This window comes from Microtus ochrogaster, chromosome X, assembly GCF_000317375.1.
Source record: "Microtus ochrogaster isolate Prairie Vole_2 chromosome X, MicOch1.0, whole genome shotgun sequence".
Taxonomy (NCBI): Eukaryota; Metazoa; Chordata; class Mammalia; order Rodentia; family Cricetidae; genus Microtus; species Microtus ochrogaster.
In genome coordinates, this window is record NC_022026.1 from 39,685,536 (window position 1) to 39,703,322 (window position 17,787).

General features: G+C 38.4%; 1 protein-coding gene across 1 annotated transcript in view; it reads right to left on the minus strand.

The window, feature by feature from the left end:
• The window catches only part of Mid1 (midline 1), a 164,950-nt gene that overhangs the window by 39,812 nt on the left and 107,351 nt on the right, over positions 1–17,787 (minus strand). Inside the window, exons 4-5 of the mRNA XM_005358703.2 lie at positions 6,095–6,202; positions 2,223–2,371 (exon numbers count right to left, since the gene is read on the minus strand). Of these exons, the coding sequence (XP_005358760.1) occupies positions 2,223–2,371; positions 6,095–6,202 (257 nt within the window). The remainder of the gene's footprint in view (positions 1–2,222; positions 2,372–6,094; positions 6,203–17,787) is intronic.

The window sequence follows — 17,787 nt, forward strand, 5'->3', positions numbered from 1 at the left end:
TTTTTTAAAGGGAGAGAGACCACGCCCCAATGGGCTGGTATCTCAGCGGCTATAGGCTGGAGGAGCGGAAGGACCTCCCGCAACAGGTAGCCAGTAAAGGTAAAAAAAGAAGTCAACTGAAACACCCAAGGTTTAAGATATCCATTCAGCTAGCACTTCCCGAGTGTCTGTTATGTTACTCTAAAGAATTTCCAGCATTGTTATTATTATGTGCATGGCTACCAAGAGCACATTTCCCAAGTAAAAAAATTGCTCCTGAATGGTGGTTTCAGAAGTAAAACTGACATAGGTAAGAATTCCTTCAGAACATCTAGGTGATTAATACCACTCATTTCCAAATAAGAGATGAGACAGTGGAAACTGAGGCACAAATGTCTGCCAATGAATGTTTACAGGTTTTCTGTATTTCTACTTGACAAGAGCATGTTCTTTATGGAAACTGATACAAGTCACCCTTCCTTTCCTGATGATGGTACAAGTTAAAATAATGGGACAAGGATCAAAGGGGGGCAGTGTGCATGTGTATGCACGAGGGGCATGTGCTGTCCTTCAAATACAGGTCCCCACCTGCTCTAATTGTAACTGGTCACTTTCTCTGCCAGTTAGATGCAAATTTATTCGGACTCATTCAGTTGAATTTGTAAGGGTTGCCATGGAATGCCATTTATAGTTGCTGTTTCATCTGGATATCTCCTAATTCAAAAACAGAGAAATGGACTCTCAGACGCCAGTGGGGATCACTTACCTGGGTGTAAACCATCTGTAGAGAGTATTGAGTACATTGGAAAGCAGTGGTGTTTAAGTTTTTCTTTTTTTAAGGAGCATATAGAATAAGAAATTGGACTTGAAATCTAGGAAGCCACAAGTAAAGAAACCTGACTTTCTTGCAAAAGGGAGGAGAGTGTCTTAAGGGCAGCCCATTATTCGTGTCTTTTATGGGAGATAAGTAGCTAATTAGCTGCAAAAGGATTTTTTTTCTCAAATATAAGAAGAAAACAGTGAAGCTGGCAGACCAGTAGGAGACCAGGGTTATGAAAATACTCTATACTCTTAGAGAATGGGGAAAATGGAGTCTGACCCAAGCAAGCACCTGTGTTAGTTTTCTTTCTACTCCTTTGAAGAAATTTAAGCCTTAAGATGGTGAGCATGTTTCCCCATTAACACCACGGGTTGGTCAGGGAACACCTGCAGATTATTTTGTGAATGGTTTCCTTGGCACACAGCTACACCCACTTGTTCCCTTTGGCTAATGTGGAGCTACCTGGGCAGCAGTAAGTAGCTGTGCTAGATCCTTTAGAGCCTGCAAAGCTGAAAATAGTTTACTTCTCTGAACAGTATGGCAGTCTCTGCTCTAGGATAGAGGCCAGTAGGAATGAGTTCTCTGGGGTCTTTCAGTAATACAATTCTGATAGAGTTTGGTATAAAGGGCAGTTGAAAATTAGAACCAATGGAGAATAAAGGTGTTTGGTGTTGTCTAGAGATGCCGTTTATTCAGGCCAGCCGAGTGTTTCTCTTTGAACCCACTGGATTTATGACATGAATCTATGCTAAGAGAAATGAGTAATTTCTATGCTGAATAAATGAATATACCAAGAGAAGACTCATCTTCGCTCATCTTATGAATGAGCTGACTACACAAGCAACATCATTTCTGGGTTTCCTCCCTAGGAATAGAGGCTATTTGAAAAGAAGGCAGTGGGAGGTTGGCTGCTCGCTTTTTCTCTCCCGTGTGAATCAGTCCTGGCCTTTTCAGGTGACGTCAACCTTCTCAGCCAAGTAAAGTAAAAAACCTAAGGCAAACAGAGAATAGCACCTGTGCAGTTGTTTTCTTTAGACAAAAGGACTGGAAGATAAGCTGCCCTTTTATGTTTTTGCCTGCATTTCCATTCTTTGTTACCAAGGCTATGATAAGATCAAGTTTGAGAATCACAACTAATGCTGTTTCTGTACCCTGCTCTCCACACACAGACTGGCTGATTTTCTTCTAACTGGTGAACTGCTGCTGCAATGAAGACCTTGAACTCTAGGCCGTGGTAGAAAGGGTTTGTTACGCCAAAGGGAAGTAAGTGTCGTCAGCTGTAGCAAAACAGCCTCAGGCTTTATTCTCTCGGGTATTCAACCTTGAAAATGAGATAAAAAAGTCATTTGAGGGCAAGGCCAACCAGTCACACCCAGACACAAGCTAGTCAGCCAGAAAACAGCCTAGCTGTCCCGGCACTCACCTCTCAGTGATATTTTTTGCCGTCTGTAGAAACCGGGCATGGTCATTCTCCTTCAGAGAGTGTTCCGCTTGGGATATGAGTGATGCCGACCTTTCAATGCATTGTTTACAGTTTGCAATCTGCTGAGCTAGTTTGCGGAGCCTCATCACCTAGAACAAAAGAAACACGGCAGGCGTGCTTACACTCAAGGCTCACTTGTGAAGAGGGTGCGAGGTCAGAACCTTCTGAGCTACACGTTCTGTTTGTTACCTCTAAGCAGTGAAAGGTAGAAATCGGGAAGACTCAATTACAGAACGTAAACTGTGTCTCCAAGGAGAAGCATTGGAAATTTGTTTTACTAGGAATTGCTAATTACTTCCCTGTTGATGGGAAAGAAGGCGGTGTCCAGTGGCAAATGACAAAGGGTCACTGGGTCTATTCCCTCTACTATTCTATGTAATTACTCCAGGACCTTAGGGAGCCCTGGAACTTTCTCCAGCTTAGATTTTCAGCTGTGCCATTAGGAAGCAAAAGCATTTCTGTAAGTGTAAATTTGAGGCTTAAGTAAAAAAAAAATCATTTTCTAAAAAAGTTTTATAATCCATGTAATGAAGTTGTGACATAAAAGTATTTAAGTAGTCCTATTTTCCATACTTCTAAAACTGGTGGATTAAATTAACAGAAAGGGAACATTTTTCCCATTGATTAATATTTTTCCTATTGAACTGATGAGAGAAAGCCAAAAAAAGCACAGCTGGACCATTTCCTCTCACCATAAACGTCATTTCCAGGCACTTTGTGCTCACTTGATAAGTAATAACTATTTTGATAACCATTTCCCATTTGGGATAAAACACACACTTGTTTCACAACCTCCATTCCAGTTCCTGATTCTGTCTTGCTTGAAAATGACCCTCAAATGTAATTGACCATAACCTCTTAGGCAGGCCGAGATAAGTCCATTTGACCATGGCTCTGGTGTTTGAAATGTGCTGTGAGCTGGAGCCCTTCGGCCAGAAGGCAAGTTAAATTTAGACCAGTAATTGAAATCACCTCATGCCTACTGCCCATATCTATGCAAGGGGCAGCTTTTGGCTGGCTTTCTAATTCTGGAGTGGAAAATAACCTTGGGTGAAAGGGTTGGGAGGACTCCTGGCTAATCTGTCTTACAGACAAGGCAGGCTCAGGCTCCCTCCAGAATTCCTGCTAACTCCAAAAAATTTCTGCTTTCTCCAAGCCATCATTATCATCCCAGGACAACTTGAATCTTGAAGCAAAGGAAGGAAGGATATGTCAGATCTGTAGGCCTCTAGGGATTGTCTACTTCCAAGTCTGTACTCTAGCACTCTAGCAAACAAAGGAAACTCAAGCTGAACTGAGAGGTGGCAGGTCCAAGATTTCAGGCAAGGTTAAGAAGAATCCATGAAAATAATGAGTCAGAATGAAATGTCCAATCTTGGCAGCCAGGAGTATGTGATCTCAAGCATGGTAAAAATACATCATTCATTATAATGGTTGTTCTTTTTCCTATCGGGATAACTGTGTACCTTAGTCAAATAAAATAACACCATTTTGCACCAAATAGAACAGAACTTCTGGCAGCATTATATATAGAGGCAAGGCCAAGGCATCCATCCAGTCTCATTCAGGATGTTATAAAACATCCATTAGAAACTGTCAGAGAAAGGGAAAACTCCAGAAGGAAAAAGAAGTTAATAGTCCCTACAACAAACCAAACAAATGGAATATTTAATCATACAACGTAAAGAATAATTTAAATTACATGGCCAATTTGAAGATGTTTGATACAATTCTAACAAACGAAAATGATGTCAAAATATTCTGAGATGCCACTGTAATTATCCATGCCACTGTATTCTCCTTTGGATATGTGAAGTAGAGGTCACATGTTTTACAAATATGACAATGACTGATCTTCACTTTCATCTTTTTTTCTCCCTCCTCTACCAGGATATTGGAAATTAAAAGTAACATACAAAGACAAGAAAGAAAAAAAAAAACGCTAAATTGTGTAAGTATTGAAACAAAAGGAAATGAGAGCATCCTGTGAAGCTGCAAGAATGTTCTAGAGATAACCATTTAGGGCATACTTTTAATTATAGGTCAGTATACAATGGCATCAGAGATTCTCAAACATTGTATGCAGAGGAATCAACTGGGGAATATTTCAAAGTAAAACGCTAGATGTCTGGGCACATCCTCCAATATTCTAGTTAATGAGCTGTAATTGGCAGAGCTGCAGTAATTTGCATTTTAACAAGCAACGAATGTTTTTAGATCTCCAGGTGATGAATCACTAGTATGGCCAGGACTAGCATTTAAAACACCAATCTGGGTTCATCTTTGAGTCCATGGACATCTGCCATGCTTGAATGTCACTCAGACACCTTTGTCCCTTCCTATATTTATGGAACTCTCCAAGTGGAGGCCAAAACTGTTGTCCATGTGTTTACCTGCAAAACTGCTCGTTTATCACATTCCATAATGTTTCTTCTTTCTCTGTGGTTTCACACGTTTCTTGCTCTCTTAAAATGAAAATCATTTTTTAAAAAAAATTTCTGAACTGTTTCTTTTTAAGTCTTTTGCTTATCCTCTTGCAAAACTAATCGCACTTGAGGTAAGATAATGCTGCCGGTTTTGTTGGCTGTAGCTTTAGAAGCTGAAGATTTCTTTGTTTGCTTTGGAACCGAGCTTAGTATTTCAGTTTTAAAAAGAAGAAGCTGAAGATAACACCTTGCACGTTCCTACTCAGTCTATTCTAATGTTTTTACGGTTGCCTTCACCTAACCTGGCCTGTGGGCTCCGCACTCTGGGATCCTGTCCTAGCTCTCTGACTCTGGGGTAGCTGTCTTATATGATATCAGAATAAGTGGGGCACAAGCACACTAAACAACCGATATGTTGCAAAATCCCAGAACTGAAATTTGCCAAAAAAAGCTATGATGTCAGGCAGACATTGGCAATAATCTTTTCTAGTCCCTTATAATGAATGAGAAATGTTCTACAGCCCATGGCACTCAGGTGCAAGTCTGTTTTCTGCCCTCCATCAGATCCAAAGCAATTCTAGATCGTTTCAATAAAACTTCAAGAGTGTTTTTAGCCACAGACATTGGAACTGCAGCTGCACTTCGTGACCAAGCCTGTGCCTTAAGCCACAGTTGTAACACTGTACTTTTGACCCATTTCTGCTCTGTGCAAATAGTTCCCTTATTTCACTCTGCCCCCTTTTATTCTAATTCTATTAATGGTGTATGTTTGGAGTGAAGTGAGTGCTTCAAAGAATGAATTCTACATACCAACATGGCTAAAGCTGGAATATCTTTTACCACTAGCCTACATCTCATAAGGGGAACTCCCCGCCAAGAAATTCAAGCCTCATCTATGTAAAGGTAAGCATGCTTGCTGGAGAGTTATGTTGAAGTATCATTGCAATCAGAATATGGGCTCTCAGTGAGGTTCACGTTGTACCTTGGGAATCTTTGAATACGTTACCTTCCATACAAAAGAAACTTTGTAGATATCTAGGTTAAGGATGTTGCGGAGGTAAAGTTGTTCAGGATTATGTGGATGATTTCCAAAAAATTTCTAAGGTCTTAGTAAGAGACAGACTGGGGCACTTACCAAACACGGTTCAATGCTATTCAGAACTTTCAATCACCAGAACTATGTACCAAATAATCCTCTTTACTTTATACAGTACTCTGTGTCAGATGCTTTATCACAGCCACACAAAACAAACTAAAGCAGATACTTAAGGAGAAATTATGGAAAATACAGAGTGCATGATTTTATATTTTCAAAGGTGCAGATGTGCATGGAAGTATATATTCTCCAGGTGGGAAATATAAAATCTTCTGCTCAGGAAATCATACCTTTCCTTCTTTAATCTTCGTTCCAATAATTTGTCGTCTTTGCTGAATGATTTCAATGAGAAGATCACATTCTTCTGTCAATTTGGCTTCTTGACGTGATGCATTGACCTACAGGATAAATAAAATGGCATTCATTTGGCCTTTTATTTAAATGCTATTTTTAACAGACTAATGCATACAATCTTAAATTTTAATTCTTCTTCCTACTGTTTGCAAGGATGGCAAATATAGGTCTTATATGTCTGCCTGACTTGTGTCTGCAGAAAACACCATCCAGTTGCAACACTCTTTTTGCTAATCCAGATTTGCCTTTACCAACTAGTTAGGATCCAATCTGTGAAATGAAATACATTTTTAAGTCCTGTCTTAGTAAACTTGAAAAACAAATTTATTTATTTATTTATTTTTCTTTTTTTATTTTCTCTTTTGGTTATTTGTTCTTTTTTTAAGATTTATTTATTATGTATACAACTTTCTGCTTCCATTTATACCCACATGCCAGAGGAGGGCGCCAAATCTCTCCACAGATGGTTTGAAGCCACCATGTGGTTGCTGGGAATTGAACTCAGGACCTCTGGAAGAGCAGACAGTGCTCTCAACCACTGAGCCATCTCTCCAGCCCCGAAAAACAAATTTAAAACCACTTAATCTTATAATTCATTCAGAACAAATTATTCTCAAAATATTTAACAGAAGTTTCCCCAAAACAGTGTAACAGCTTAAATTATATATTCACTTAACATGGTTTAAATGTTCAAGTTTGGGTTTAATAGCTGTAAAGTAACAGATCAGAAAATGATGGCTTGATGCTTTATTAATCTTATGACATAATTTTAAATCTTATTCCTGATGTATTTAGACACAGAAATTGTACAAATGAAAGCACACCATTTTCATATAAAGGTAGATCAATGCAGAATGCCCTGCGTTTGAAATTTTGAGATGCATTGTATGGGATGGAGAGTTACAATTAGCTCACTCTTGGCAACTGTACTTGGGAAATAGCGCGCTTGTGCTATTTCCTCCACCTTGTGACCACACTGAAATGCTTATTCACAGACAGAAACCCAGAAATCCCAGCTGTGGGAGATAACATCCACAAGCTTTATTATTTTAGTATGGCTACAGGAGAAGCTGTAAATTTCACAGGAAGACAATGGCACTGATGAATCTAGCATATCTCACAAAGAGGACAAGGCCCAGCTATGAGTTCTTTTGGTTTTGGTAACGAGCTAAGATAATTTCATTCTTTATGAATGAGATAAGCTGGAAGTACTACTGTGAGTTCAGGATAAACATTCAGTCACCATGGCTCACATAAACTATGTCCCCTTTCAAGAAGCCTAGGATTCCTTGAATTTTATTCTTGATCACTAACAGATACCACATAAAGATAACACAAGACATTTTATTGAGAAGACAGTGATCACCAGCCATTTATAACAAGCCAAGGGACATCATGTCCTATGTTAAATTATCCCAGAAGTATTGGCTAAATGATTGTTTAAGTAACAAGGACAAAAGAAAGAACTGATTGAAAGCTACAGAATTTAGAAGCTAGACTGATATTCAGGGAAGACAATCAGTGGGTTCATTTTCTCTTACCATTATTTTATGTCATCATTTCTAGTCCCCCTGGAGGTTTTCCAAGTAAATTTAAATTTATATTTAAATATTTACTTAAAACCTACTCTCAGTCAATGTCTTATCTTTCTTTTTCATTTCAACATAATTTAGTAATTAATTCTAACTAAGCTGTGAAAAGAAATGACCCATAGACATATTAGAATGGAGGAGGTGAGATGATTGGAATGTAGCAATGATTAAAATTCTTTTTTTGATCAAACATCAATGAGGTCCCTGAACCTTCTCCCAGGTTCACTTGTGCACTTTCTTGTAATAGATCCAGTCCTCTTTCAAAACTCACAGAAATTTGAGTTATTGCAAATTATTAAAAAGTGTCATACAGTTGTCACAGTAGCATGAACCTCAATTGTACAGATCTCATTTTATGATGGATTAATTGGCTTTACTAAATTAAAAAAATATGTACCGAGATCTATTTTATTGACTCAAATATATTTTGAGAAACCAGATACTACAATTATCATCACCTTGGAACACTATTTCCAGAAATTTGGAAACACGGTGTGTCGACATTAGGCCACATATTTTTCTTTAATTTCCTTTAAAGAATACATATAGATTTTCTTTGAAACTAGAAAAGTTGAATCTGTTTTTCTACTTTCATTAAGTTACAATTTTTTTAAATGTAACCTTTTTATATTCCTGCAGGTAGACAAAAAAGAAGTTGGATAATATCCTACATTTTTAAATATTATTCTCCTAAAATGAAGTTTTCCACAGTTTTACTATATCGTGTTAGAGTTAATGATCTGATTGGATTTCATTTCTTTTGAGTGTGAAGGTGACAGATGTCAGCAGGCATTTCTAGCTCACAGGTTTGGTTTGGAAAGGAGCAGGTCTTCTGTGTGATTTTAGCTTTCATTTCTGATTCATATCTTTTGACAAAGAAATCACTGTGGCTGACAGAAGTGCTCCATGTGGAGCCACCTAAACATGCAAAAAAACCAATCCCTAACCCTTTTTTCCTCAACAGGCACTTCCACTTTGGAGTCATCAATGTCTTTGTTTGGTCCCAAACTATAGTTACCCCAAACTATAGTTAAGTATGAGATAGAGATAAATGGGATGTCCTGGTGTTGGAACACGTTGGAATGAGAAATTAGATTTTCAAAGTGCTTGATTTATAATGTAGATCCATAGATGAGGAAAAAGTGACTCTAGCTTACAATTGGGATCTGTCCCATCTTAGCCTACTCACTGCAACTGTTCCAGGGATGTTGACAAGCAAACGTCAAGTCAGCTTGTGAAATTAAAAGACATGGCTGGCTTCACCTTGTCTCTCTTTGAACCTCCCACATGGGCTTAGCATATACTTTCTCTAAATCTAGAGCCACAGGTTTTCCCTTTTCCTTTTGAAGGCCAGCATCTCCGCCCCTTGGTTTTATTTTGTTCTTTAGTACTAGCTCCATCTCTCTCCAGTTAATTTTCTCCAGTTAGAGACCACCTCAATTCTAAAAACCAAGAATGTATTCTCCCTTTCTTTTTTTTTTTGATAAGCCCTCAGTTTGTTATCTGAAACTTCAAGTACCACAGCCATTGCCATGCTGGCTGAAGTCCTGACTATGCTTACCACACACCTGGCACACCTCTTTTGAAAGAACCACATTCAAACATTTACTTAGTCATCCATCAATCCATTCACAAACAGTTGCTGGGCTTCTGCATGATACCAATCAGCCTTCCAATTGCTGTATGGTTGGTTAAAAAAGAGACAAAGTCATTGTTATTTCAATGTTTACATATAAGTGTATGAAGTAGACTAAGTCAAAAAATTAATAAAAGTTTAAGATTGGGCCATTATAGGAAAGAAGTTAGAGAGGGTAGTTTGATTAAACATGGTTGAGAAGAGAATTCACTTTATTGCATAGAGAAGAATTCTTTGACAAATCTAGAGGAAGAAAAAGGAACTAGCCAAAAGATGCAGACAGGTCATTCAGAGGTTCACCGATGCCGAATCCAGGCTAACCTCCTAACAAATAACATCAATCCATCACCAATCACTGCCAATTCTGTATGCAACATTTTGTTTGTTAGTCCTTAACTCTGGACAGGAGGCCCTTTCAACTGCATTCACAAAGAGCATTCATTGAAAAAGGTGTGTTGCCCTGTGTGTCCAAAACTGAGGTGGGATATGGTGCTAATACTCTGATTTCTATGCCAGTTTTTGTGCAGAAGTATCAATAGCATGGAGGCAATGTGTGAGGCGCTGGCATTGGACTGGAGGCATGTCAATCAAGTACCCAGTACCGTGGTGGTTTCACGGTAGCCCCTTACTTCAGAGCCTCCATTGCTCTCTTGGAAAAATAAAGAAAATGGAATCTATCAGATGAGTTTTAGGATTTTATTACGTTCTTGTATGGCCATGTGTGTACAAGAGACAACGCCACTGTGAAATTTAGTGCTCATAGTGGCTTGATAGAACACAATTTCAGTAAATTATGAGAATATGCTCTTATTTTCCACCTGTTTACTGAGTTCACAGCTCTCCTAAGTACTTTGGGAGGAGGAAGGCTAGATTAGGTAGGAAAATTACATTATCAAGGAATAGCAGAAGATTTTTGCCTGGAAAAAGTGCTGACCCACTTTTTCCTAGTGATAGGGTCATTTGATGCTTCTCAGACTATGACCTTTTTACTGAAGTAAGTGCCGAAAGCACACCTACGACCTAAAAGCCTCCTAGACCAAAGATCAAATACAGTACCGCATGTCTCTCTTCTGCATTAATGTCCACCTCACATTGATAATTGCTTAGCATTCCACATCAACTGTCAGCATAGAGACTGCCTTCTTTAATGTTAATATACACAATTTCTTACAGAAGTCAATGATAACATAAATGTGTTAGCTATATTTTTCTAGACCAGTCCGTTAGCAGTGCCCAGTAAAAAGTCCTCCTGCTACGTTTTATGGTCTAATAGCGTTATAAGATTTCACAGAAGGGGTGGGGTGAAGTTGAAAATTTTTTTCCTTGTCAAATGTATAAACATTAAAGGGATTTAATTACAGAGACACACCGAAAATTGAGCTATATGTCTGTGGAATGTTCTTTAGCAGTCTGTAAATGGTCTCTATTATTTCTTAAAACTTGCTCTTTCAACTTGTATTTAACTGCTAAGTGAAATGTATGGTACAAAGTATAACCATCATTAATTTTCACACAAGTGTGGCCTTAAAATCTTTAGAAACATTTCATGGAAATCTTAGAAAGGAATATCAAGGGGAGAAAATCTCTGGCCACTTCTCATAGGTAAAACTGAGCGAATGTGCACTTTATTTTTTGCTTTTAGGTAGTAATCTTACTTTTATTTTTTTCAAAATCGTGTGCTAATATGTATCTATTGGACAAGGTAATGGGTCTTCTGAGTCTGGCTTATTTAACTCACTCTGATGATCTCCAGGCCTATCCATTTTCCAGCACAAGTTAAGGCTCCATTTTTTTATGGCCGAATAAAATTCCATTATGTGTGTGTGTACCACTGTTTTCATCCATTCGTCTGTAGAGGGAACTGTAGACTGATTCTCTGTCTTGGCTAATGTAAAGACTATAGCAATAAATATAGCTAAGCAAGTATCTCTATGGTACGATATAGAGTCCTTTGGGTACATGATCAGGAGTGAGACATCTGGATCATGTTGTACTTCTGATTTTAATTTTTTTGAGGAACCTCCAAACTTAGTTTCATAATGAATATACTACTTTACATTCTCACCAGCAGTGCATAAAGGTTTCCTTTTACCTCTACATTCACACCAGCATCTGTTTGTTGTGGCTAAGAGCACTTTAAAAACCCTCATTTTTTTCTCACTTGACAATGCCTGGTTGAACCGAATTAGCCACCTACAGTCTTTCAAAATAGAACCTCCCAATTCCTCCTGCCAAAAGGATCCACTCATTTGATAGATGGCTTCCTGTTTGTACACAGATGGAACACTGAAGTAAGCCTGGGACAGGATAAAGTCAATGTGTTAGAGACAGGAAATTTGACTTCAGAGTATCCAGAGGGAAAGAAAGGAGCATTGCTCAATGCACTAAGAATTCTACAAGAATAGTGACCCCTGGGTTTACACAGCCCAAGGGATACGATTAGTGCAATCTTGAAATTGTACCTCTTAACAGTTACACTCTTTCTTTGAGACTGTTAACCTTGCCGCTTGTTAGTTTTAAAAGTATATATCTATCCTGTATGTTTGCCTAAAATCATTTCTTACAGTAAAATCAAAAGCTGATCATTCCACACTGATTCAAATTAAGGCAGCCTAGAGAAAGGTGGCGACATTTATATATGATGTTCTGTAGATGCTGTACTTCAGACCCTAAAGCATTTGTCTCTGTATACCAATTATCTGGAACTTTAAATATGCATCTAAACCTAAAGCAGGTAGCATTGTGAAAAAGCATGTCCTAGCTATCCCATATCACTCAACACACACACACACACACACACACACACAGAGAGAGAGAGAGAGAGAGAGAGAGAGAGAGAGAGAGAGAGAGAGAAGAGAGAGAAGAGAGAGAAGAGAGAGAAGAGAGAGAAGAGAGAGAAGAGAGAGAAGAGAGAGAATTCCATTGTGGATAAACTGACATTTGGCCAGTAAGACAAGGGTACGAGGAGAAAACTGCACACACTTCAGCTCCGTGCCCCACTGAGCTCTGCTGACCAGGTGCAAAGAGAAATATGAGGACCTTGAGGTTGCTGTGGGTTTTATTGCCAAAGGCGGCTGTGATGAACATTCCAGACCCTAGGGCAGAAGTTAGACAGAGCTGCCAGAAAGAACAATGGAAGGGATTCTAATACTTCACTTTGTATATAAAGTTGAGCCAAGGAGAACTGAGTAAGTACAGACGGTATTACTGTAATACATCTAATATGTTTACATATAATCTTTACTCAGAAAGTCTCTTGACCAAAGTCAGATACTTGTGGATCGTGCTCAAGTAGTCGAGAGAGAATGCCCCAGTGTCCAGCTTCTCTGTGTATGGAGTAGACACCAGAAGACACAATACAAAGACATAGTTTTAATGTTCAATGTGTTCATTTAGTTTTTAAGTTTTGGTTATGCTGGGAATGGAATTCAGAGCCATGAATGTGCTAAGCAAGCCTTCGATCACTAAGATATACTCTAGAGCTTAATAATTACAATTTTTTTTTGGCTAGAACTTTTTTCAATTCCAATAATAGCTTTTCATGATTAAAACAGAGAATCCCTTCCTGAAGTGATTTTTGTGGGAAGTAACAGTAGTGATACTGTGGATATAAATTATCAGAGCACCATGGTGAAAAATCTTTTGGACCACAGGAGATCAATCACCCTTATTTGAAATATCCAGATTGGGTTTGTTATGTGCTTCCTATGGATTTAAAAATGGTTCTCAGGATGCTCACAGTAAATCCTTACTTGAGGTTTCTAAGATTATGAAACTCAAATGTTGGATAAACAAGGCCATAAGATGTCATTAAAATGGTAACACACTACAGTGAGTAGAGCAATAAAATTCCTATAAACAAAATACAAATGTAACAAGGCAATAAAACTGCCCAGCAAAAATGCCACTGCTGATGCCTAAAACTTTGAAACTTTACACAAGGGAGTTTTATTCCCAAGAGTAGTATAACAGAACATGTCCATTCAAATTGTTGATGCTGATGCTAATTTTTCAGTGAAGCCAAATCTTCAAATATGGTAAAATTCTTTATGAAGACCAAAGGCTAAAAGAGACACGTCAGAGCTCTGGACCTGGAGATGTTTTTCTGAGACAGCAATGTCATGTTGAAGTGAGTCACTAGCTGTACATTCCTGGTTGTCTGTGTCAACTACCCACTTTTGAGGTTACCTGTCTCCATAAAGAAAACACATATTCTTACCTCCCAGAGCAAATGCAATACTGTTAAACATACCGCAGGGTACAGGACAGTCCTCACAACAGTCCCTCGGGTGTGCTGAGAAGAGCTAGTGAGTTAGTACACAAAAAAACCATTGAAACTTGCTTCATACATAGTAATCTTATGTTCATATTCACTCTCCATGTTGTTTCTAAGCTCTGTTTATCTTCAATGCCTATCTAGAATGAAAAATGATAGATACTAGGACCAATCATCCTATTCTGTCTAGGTAAAAGAAAGCATCTTCAACAAGTGGTGCTGGCATAACTGAATATCAACATGTAGAAGAGTGAAAATAGATCCATACCTATCCCCATGCACAAAACTCAAGTTCAAATGGATCAAAGACCTCAATATAAATCCGACCATACTGAACCTGATAGAAGAGAAAGTGGGATGTAGCCTTCAATGCATGGGCACAGGAAACCACTTCCTAAATATAATACCAGTAGCACAGACACTGAGAGCAACAATAAATGAATGGGACCTCCTGAAACTGAGAAACTTCTGTAAAGGAAAGGACGCAGTCAATAAGATAAAAAGGCAGCCTAATGAATGGGAAAAGATCTTCACCAACTCCACATCAGACAAAGGTTTGATTTCCAAAATGTATAAAGAACTCAAGAAATTAGACATCGAAATCCCAAATAACCCAATTAAAAAATGGGGTACAGAACTAAACAGAGAAATCTCAACAGAAGAATCTCAAATGAACATTTAAGGAAATGTTCAACATCCTTAGCCATCAGGGAAATGCAAATCAAAATAATTCTAAGACACTACTACATTGTTTCTTAGAACATAAAATTTCATTTTCTTTCCCTGTGTTATATATATAAAAATAAGCTTGCTGAACTTAGGGGAAAACAAAACGAAAGGAAAATCATAGATATTTGGACAAGTCATCCTACTCTGTCTAGCTAAAAAAAATTGTAGCATTAATCAATACATCTGCATCTTTCATCAGCTCAATAACTCAGGAAGCCATGTTATCATGGTGACTAATTCTAGAATTTGGAGTTACTTTGAAATTCCAATTGGATGTCATAAACATTGTCTCCTATGCAACTGAGTTTGGAGAGAGGATGGGCTGAGGAGATTCTCCCATGGCGTAGAGCAGCAGTTGGGAAATATTGTTTGCAGAGCAGTAGAAAAGTAAATATTTTAGCTTTATGAACCATATGGACCCTTTTGCATCTAATCAATTCTTATTGTAGTTTTGAAAGCAGTCCTAGACAATGTGTAACCACATAGGTGTGGCTGTATGCCCAAAAAAACCCACTTTATCTACCAAGAGAAGATGACAAGTAAGATCTGATCCTAGGATCATACTTTGCCATCCTTCAGCATAGAGAATAGAGCAAAAAAGTGTTAAGATGCATGAATTTCTCTAAGAGTATTTCTTTTCTGCATAGTTAAATTAATTAGACCATCTGTGGACAATCTGGGAGATAGTAGATACTCAGTAAAATCTCCCTGTCTTCCTTCTAGTCATGAAGAGATTGCAATTACTGATTTACTAAGTTTCCATTTTGAAGTAACAATCCACTGGTGCCTGGCTTACACTTTCCCCACTGTGGCCTGAGGACTTCTGTTACATTTATAACAAACATTGACCCTCCTGTGCTCTACTTCCTAGGATACATTCAGATGACTGCAGCCTTCAGTCTCATATTCTTGGCACCAGTGGCACAGACATTCGGGGTTGTTTAATGGCAACTTTGTGGAAAGCAGTTCCAAAATGAAGCAACAGAATGGAAGGTGTTGCTCATAATTCATTCAAAAACAATCATCTCCTTCCTTCCTTCCTTCCTTTAGCTTATTAATTACACTCTTTATAAAACAAATGTTCTACACCCTTCCGTTTGGGCTGGGTACACCAAATAAAGGGGAAAAAACCCCAGTAAACTAGCATGTGCAACTCTATCAAATCTTTTTCATAAAATTTCTGAAAAGTAGTAACGTTCTGTTAAGTAATCTTCAGCATGTGTATTTAGTAAAAATCAGCTTTTTTGAAGGTGAAAATAACTCACAAATGCTTGTTGAGTCAAAGGAAAGATAGAAGCAACGTAATTCAGAACAAGGAAGCTATTTCTAATGGAAAGAGGAAACTTCTGGTCTGCTGTCTCACATTCTTGCACTTGCGTTTGTCCTTTTGGTAAGCGGCATTCTTTCCAGTTTGTACCATGATTCCTGTATTGTGATATGATGGAGAAATACAGAGATGACTCTCTAGTCAAGCTTGTGTTAGTTAAGTGGAGCTGTCATCTGCTTCTCCGTAAAGGTCTTCGGAATGAGAACTAGCTCTTTGGCATTCTTTCCAGGGACTGAAACAGACTTGATTACATGACTGATAAAACTTGAACTTGGAAGTACAACTGGAAAAAAGGTAAACACAGTTCTATCTTTATGAAGTAGCCATAAGTGCTATCTATGAATCCCCTTGTCTGGCTGTTGCTCCTTCAGAATATGGGCAAAGCACAGAGCCTGATTACTGAATATCTTTGCTGCCCAAGCTCTGGTATCCATATTGATATAAATACAACAAAATAGAAGATGGGTTGTAGAAATTGGATATGTGAGTTATGATCACAAACAGGAAAAGGACTCATGCTGTATCATTCCATTTTAGATGCAGTCTATAATTTTGCTGTTCCTGAAAAATGATATAAGATTGGAATGGAAGAACAGATATTTGATAAGAAATATCCGTGGGAAGTGGGGAAGTGGACAAGGAAAAGTATGAAGACATCCAAGTGTGCCTACCCAAGCTCACTCCGGGCAACTCGGGATTCAAAACAACAGGCAACTCTGAGAATCACTGTAGCTAAAGGATTTATCTAACAGGTCCTATCAGGAACAAGTCAAAGGCTTCTAAGCACAGATGAGGGATTCACTCTCCTCTGGAATTCTCTGGAAGAGGCCAAGACAACCCCACATTAAGGGAGGCAGGTTCAGTAAATCCCACATTCACAAGGCACTGACATCATAGGTGCCATACACTCCTCCTCCTATTCTTCTGATTTTTTTTAAGACAAGGTTTCTCTGAATAACAGCCCTGGCTGTCCTGTAGGCAAGGCTGGCCTCTAGCTGACAGATATCTGCCTGCCTCTGCCTCCCAAGTGCTAAGATTTAAGGCATGTGCCACTGCTGCTTGACCCTCTACATTCTTCCTAAGGCTAGCTCTAGAAGATAAATTTTGTTACAATGGTTTCATATGATCAGCTCTACAGGAGGCTAGAAGGAGTTGGCACCACATTCACCCTATTTGTTCTGTGGGTCCAGTGTCTTAGAACTAAATACAGATTCTGTCTGGCAGTGCTTTCTGTATTGACCATAGCCGTTCCCTACTTCAAGGCCACAACCCAAATATGAGTATTTGTGTTTCACTTATACCAATTTGTCAAAATTTGGGTAACGGCCAAACTAAAACATTGTGTGTTTGTTTGTTTGTGTAACATGTATTCATGTATGTATATGTATGTGTTTTCTGATTTAAAGACTCTTTGCTTCCATCACTCCCACCCACTGTAAAATTAATATTGACTTTCTAAAGCAATCATTCTGAAGGCTGAAGATATGCACTACAACTGTTTAAAAAAAAGATTTGAGTTAAGGAGCAGCACTTGAAGAAATCTCAGTCTCAAAATCTGTCTGCCTGTCTGTCTGTCTACCTGCCTGCCTGCCTGTCTATCATTTATCTGCCTGTCTGTCTGAATCTATCTATCTATCTATCTATCTATCTATCTATCTATCTATCTATCTATCTATCTATCTATCTATCTATCTATCTATGTCTTCCTTTCCTTTTCACCCAGTTGTTCAACCCCATCCATCATCTGAAAGGTCAGTTATATTTCTATATACAAGCCTGGCAGATGTTGCCATCTCACCTTCCTACCTGGGAAACAGCAGGCTTTGTTAAGTGTTTGAGGATCAAGGTTGGGTAGGGGCTGGGGAAGGCATCCTGCCAGGTAGTGGAAACACTGCTTGCTTTAATTTTATAGCTAAGAACAAAGCCTTCTTATTGTTTAATAGAATCCTTAAAGGCAGGCTTCACTGGCATAGTTTTAATTTTTTTTGAAACCACAAACAAGAGGAATTCTTTAAGGCCATTTCATGAAAAGCAGAAGGGAAAAATCATTTGATTCTGCGAACATTAAA